At 39.8% G+C, this 5,364-nt stretch overlaps 1 protein-coding gene across 1 annotated transcript; it reads right to left on the bottom strand.

The window, feature by feature from the left end:
* Nucleotides 1–227: 227 nt before the first annotated feature.
* Nucleotides 228–3,519, bottom strand: LOC137348751 (probable G-protein coupled receptor 139). The gene is made up of 2 exons (XM_068014004.1): nt 3,450–3,519; nt 228–1,141 (listed from the first exon to the last, which is right to left on the bottom strand). Exons 1-2 carry the CDS (start codon nt 3,517–3,519, stop codon nt 228–230), a joined length of 984 nt encoding a protein of 327 aa, XP_067870105.1.
* Between the last annotated feature and the right edge of the window lie 1,845 nt (nt 3,520–5,364).

Genomic DNA, 5,364 nt, shown 5'->3' on the forward strand with positions numbered 1-5,364 from the left:
TACTGTTCTAGCAAAGTGACGGCCCCCACAGTGCATCATGACACCTCTGAAACTACTGTATGATTCTTATATTTACAGGTATGTACGTGGTGATTAGCTTGCAGAGATTAAAAAAAAACAAGAATATATTTTCATTCTGATTTATCACTGTTTAGGAAAAAAAGTATTGTTGTTTCCCAGATTGTTAACAAGTGAGATCAGTTATTATTTTATAAAGCAGAATTAATTTATTCTTTTCTCTGCATAATTAATTTTACAATTAGATCAAATGGAAATTTGACAAAATTCTTAACCTCAACTCTGAACTTTCTCTGAATTGCTGCATAAATAAATGTGTTGGTGCAAGAACTCAGAAGTTGAAGCATATTTCCAGTTTCTTGGAGAATAAATTTGGGTTCACTGAAGCTTTTGATGTTGTAATCATTTGTGATGCGTACATATAAGAAGTGTACAACATACGTCATCCACAAAAGCATGAAGCTCCCTGAGATGGCAAAGAGCAAAATGATGGACTTTCTCCGGCTCTCCATCTCTGGATCACTCTGACTCTCTCCATTGCTGTGGATGCGGAGTCTCCTGCGAGCTCTACTGGCCGCTAGGATGTGTCTGACGGTCAGAGAATTGAACAACAGAATCATGAGGAATGGGATACATGGGGTCAAAATATTGTCGAACCAGTCAAATGCTGTCCATATGGGTGAAGTATAACGGATATCCTTTAGTCGGCAATACCACGGTACATTGTCAATTATGTAAATCGGCTCGTGTATAAAATACCAGGGGATATTGGTTAAGCAGCCCAGCACACAGACCGTTCCTATAACCACGACCGCCATTTTCTCAGTGCAATATTTTGTTTTCAGCTTCTGACAACAAATGGAGACAAATCGATCAAAGGTGAAAGTGACTGTTAGCCAGACAGACCAGACTCTAGCTACATAAGTTAGCGTAATGCTGACACTGCAGACGGGAGTAATGGACAAGAAACTCCCTGGGAAATAAATTCCGCTGATTCGGTTTATTACCACTGAGGTAATAATGACCAGGAGATCCGTCACCGCCATGGACACCAGATACCGAGTTATACATCTGGAGAGACCACATCTTCCTCGGGAGAGAATCACAATCGCCATTAAGTTAACTGTTGGAGAGAGAGACATGGGTGGGGGTGGGGGTGAGGGACCGGGGGGTGGGGGGGTGGGGATGGTTGTGGTGTCAGGGACAGAGAGAGAAAGAAGAGAAGTTACAGAATAAAGCTCCAGAAAATTATTACATTGGCCAGTATTATATGGAGTTCACAGCTTTGATACTTGAAGTGATGGCAGCTGATATATGCATTGGAATAGAACAGTTTCAGGGAACTGAAATGCATTTTAAATCACAGGAAAACAAAATACATTGAATAAATGTGGAAATACAAATACCTTAAAAATATTTGATTGTATAATGATAAATAAATCAAGAGGAAAATAAATCAGTATGCAACACATAATGATGATCAATAATTTAAAAAATCGTGCAAACAGCACAGTAACAAATGGAATAAAAATAAAATGAAATGAAACTCCAAGATTGTGAAGCCTGTTATCGATGTAACAATCTGAATAGTTTCTTAATATATCATAACAACTTCACATTGAGAAATCCAGCAGCCAGTTTTTTTTTATGAGCCAGGCACCACAAACAACAGTGCAGCCATTAACCAGTTAGCTCAGGAATGGCGGCATTGCTTGAAAAATATGATTGGCCAGAGTACCAGAAGATCTGCCAGTCCTTCTTTAAGTCTGATATAATCCTGAACTAGGGTGTCCATACCTGCCTCCTGGGTGAACCACAAGTCCCGCAATGTAGTACTCCCTCAATACTTCCCAGCCAAACTGAGCTATGCATTATGCTTGTTGACTGAGGTGTAAAACCGATAGCAATCAGACTAAGAGGACACGGTGTTACTAACTGAACTAAAATCATAAAACTGGAAATAATTGCATGGCATTCAACAGAACGGCGCCTGAAAGGACATCCAGGCTCACTGGAGAAATGGCAAATGGAACTGCAGTGCAGACCTGGGCAGGCAAATGTCCAGGCTCCATTCAGATTTGGCCTTCCAAATGAATAATTGATTAAAAGTGTAACTGTCATGCAGACAGTTTTAGCCTGCGCCCTGGATCAGAAAAAAAAAGATCTGGAATTGGAATCATCAAGAACTGGGACTAGTGCGAGGAGCAGAACAATATTTTTGGATGAGAGGAGTTTGCAGCAGAGAAAGCTGGAACTGGTCGTTTGTGAGAAAAGTGAGAGATAAACCAAACGGCTAGGAGCAGGTGCCAGGCAAGATGGATTATTAATGAATCCAGTCACTTAATTCAATGTTCTGAAGTATTAATAACACGTGAGGTATAATTTACATGCAATAGTTTACTCTTAAATCAGTCACAGTTTAGTTCCTTGTTAAATCAATTCACCAATGTATTCATTTGTCAGCAGGAATTCTGAAGTAGAGGTTGATAATTTATTAATATTTTATTCAAAACAGTTGGAGAGTAGGGCATTTGTTAAATTCAGAGAGTATCGATAAAATTCTGGAATATAGGTCAGCCATTTAATTTTTATTTAATCTGGCAGGGAAAAATGAATGCAATAAAAATCACAACTTCATCCAATTACCACAACTATGTCTATCAATTGATGCCCCTTTATTTTCTCATGATGTGTTCTATTCTGAGAAGGACAGATGATAACGGTCATCATCCTTATCTCCCACTTACGATATATGGAATCTCTTCAGTTAAAGAGTGAGATTGACTTTAAACAGATGAGGAGGGTTGCTGCACTTTACACAGTATAACATCTGTTGGAGGACATTGTTCGTTTCGCACCCAATTCAATCAGATCATGGCTGATCCCTATTTTACCTTCATCTACCCGCTTTGGTTCCAGAGTTTTAATTTCTTGCCTATCAATAATCGATAAATCTGAGTTTACATTTTCAATTCACCCAGCTCAATAGCTCTAAAGGGGGAGACAGCTCATGATTTTTACTATCTTTGCATGAAGATTTCCTGGCTCAGCTATGAATGATCTCGCTTAAAAACCCTTGTTCTGGGCACCATTTCCAAGGAAAATAGATTGGCCCTATCTATCCTGTCAGACCCTCTAATCATTTCAAACAATTGATCACATTGTAATCTTCTCTTTGCAAGGATTACAAGTCAGGTTTATTCAACATGCTCTCATAATTTAATCATCAAAGTTTCAATATCACTCTAATGAATCCACGCTGAACCTCCTTCAAAGTCAATATATCCTTCCTGAAGTACAGTGCTTAGAACTGCATGCATTGCTCCAGCAGAGGTCTAACCAGAGCATTATGCAACTATTGCATAACTTCCACCCCATAGTATACCATCACCTTTGAGATAAATATAGGTGAATAACTTGTTGTACTTTACCTGGGACAGCGATAGCTGCAAGGGTAGTGTAGTAAATGGCATATACCAGCCCTGTGGGCGGGGCGTGCATTTTCTTTGAAAACTAGCAACGTCTATTTGAGATTTCGCATACACCCTGTTCAACTTCAGATGATCCCTTATTATACCTGATCTTAACCCCCTGAGATGCAGTGAGATAACAATTACTATTAATGTTAATTACAGTCACTGAACAAAAAATAGTTTACATCATCATTAATTCTAGTTACAGTCATTGAACAAACAAGCTAACGCTGTCAATATTAAATTTATTGATGTTGCAATTGAATGAACAAAGGTGTATTTTACAGAGTTTCGAACTGAAACTTTCTTTCCTTCAGCAGAGGAGACTTTCTGCACTTTCCCACTCCAATCCTGCACCAACATGATTGACTCTTAAATGTCCTCTGAAATGGCTGGCCAATGCAATAATTTAAATCAGACAGCTAGAAATGAGCAAAACAAAAGAATCGGATGGGCCATTGTTCTGAGACTTAGGCAGAGAGTTTGGAAACAGCAAAGATACACACATCCAAGTCCACCCTGCCGGTTCCTCTGCATTAACATCTGGAAACATGCGTCAATGTTAGGACAAATGCCTCTCAGACTAGTCAATCGACAGCCTGATATTATCATGTGCTCAGTACCTTCCCTTTAAGTTGATGTGTCTCACTCCTCCATCACCCATCCCTGAGTATTTCCTGCCCCACTGGTCAGACAAACAGACCAGAGAGCGGGCCAAAGTAACACAACGCTGAGGAAAGGAGTGGCTCTGGGAGTCCTCAATGTCGACGCTGTGTATCATGATATTTCATGATACACATAATATTTCATGGCTTTAGCTCAAATATACGCAAGGAAACTTCCTGATGATTACTGCCTATTGCTTTCCCCAGCTGATTATGTGGTGTTCCTCCATATTGAAAACCACTTTGAAGATGCAATGAGGATAAAAAGGCATAGAATATACTCTTGGTGGTGGACTTCAATGTACTTCATGAAGAGTGGTTTGTTACCACCACCACTGACCGACATAGCCGAGTCCTGGTGAATATATTTGTCTAACTTGTGGCAGGTGTTCAGAGAACCAACTCGAGTGCATAACCTACCTGACCTGGTCCACACCAATCTACCTGTCACAGCTGCATCTGTGCTTGATAATATTGGTAGGAATGATCACTGCACAATGCTCCTGGAGACCAAGTTCTGTCTTCACATTGAATATACCCTCCATCGCATCGTATGACATTAGCAGTGTGCTTAGTGGGTTAGATAAAAAATGTATCTGCAGTCCATAGCTGGACGTCCAAGTTGTATTGTGGCCATGAACATCAGCAGCAGAATTATATTCAACCAGAATCTGCAGCTTCATGACCTGTCAATGAATTGTCAGCTTGACAATGAATCTTGATGCAATGAGAAGTGTGGAAAATCAATTCGATAGTATCATCGTGTGCAAGTGAAAATAAGGTGCCAGACCTCTGAATCGACAACAAGCGTCCGCATCCATATGAACATGAGAATGCATGAACAAGAAAAGCCATATAACCCCTCTATCCTTCTCCACCATTCAATTAGATCGGCGCCTATATGCATCTGAACTTTATCTGTTCTATATGCCTTAATAATCTCACTGAACAAATACTTATCAAAGTTTAGAAATTGTCAATGCACGTGCATTGTCAATGCACGTGAAGTATTTCCAGACATCACGCCTATATGGCACGGTTCTTAATTGAAGCTTGTGCACCCTTGTTCTGGACTCGTCCAAAGGAAAGAGTTTATCTCCATCCGGTTTTCTCTTGCCAAATCTTTTAGTAAGCTTAATTGCCTCTCCTATACTCATGACTAGTCTATGCAAACTGTCCTCAAAATGCATTGATTTCAATCCAGGTAT

The sequence above is a fragment of the Heterodontus francisci genome, chromosome 34 (genome assembly GCF_036365525.1).
Source record: "Heterodontus francisci isolate sHetFra1 chromosome 34, sHetFra1.hap1, whole genome shotgun sequence".
Lineage (NCBI taxonomy): Eukaryota > Metazoa > Chordata > Chondrichthyes > Heterodontiformes > Heterodontidae > Heterodontus > Heterodontus francisci.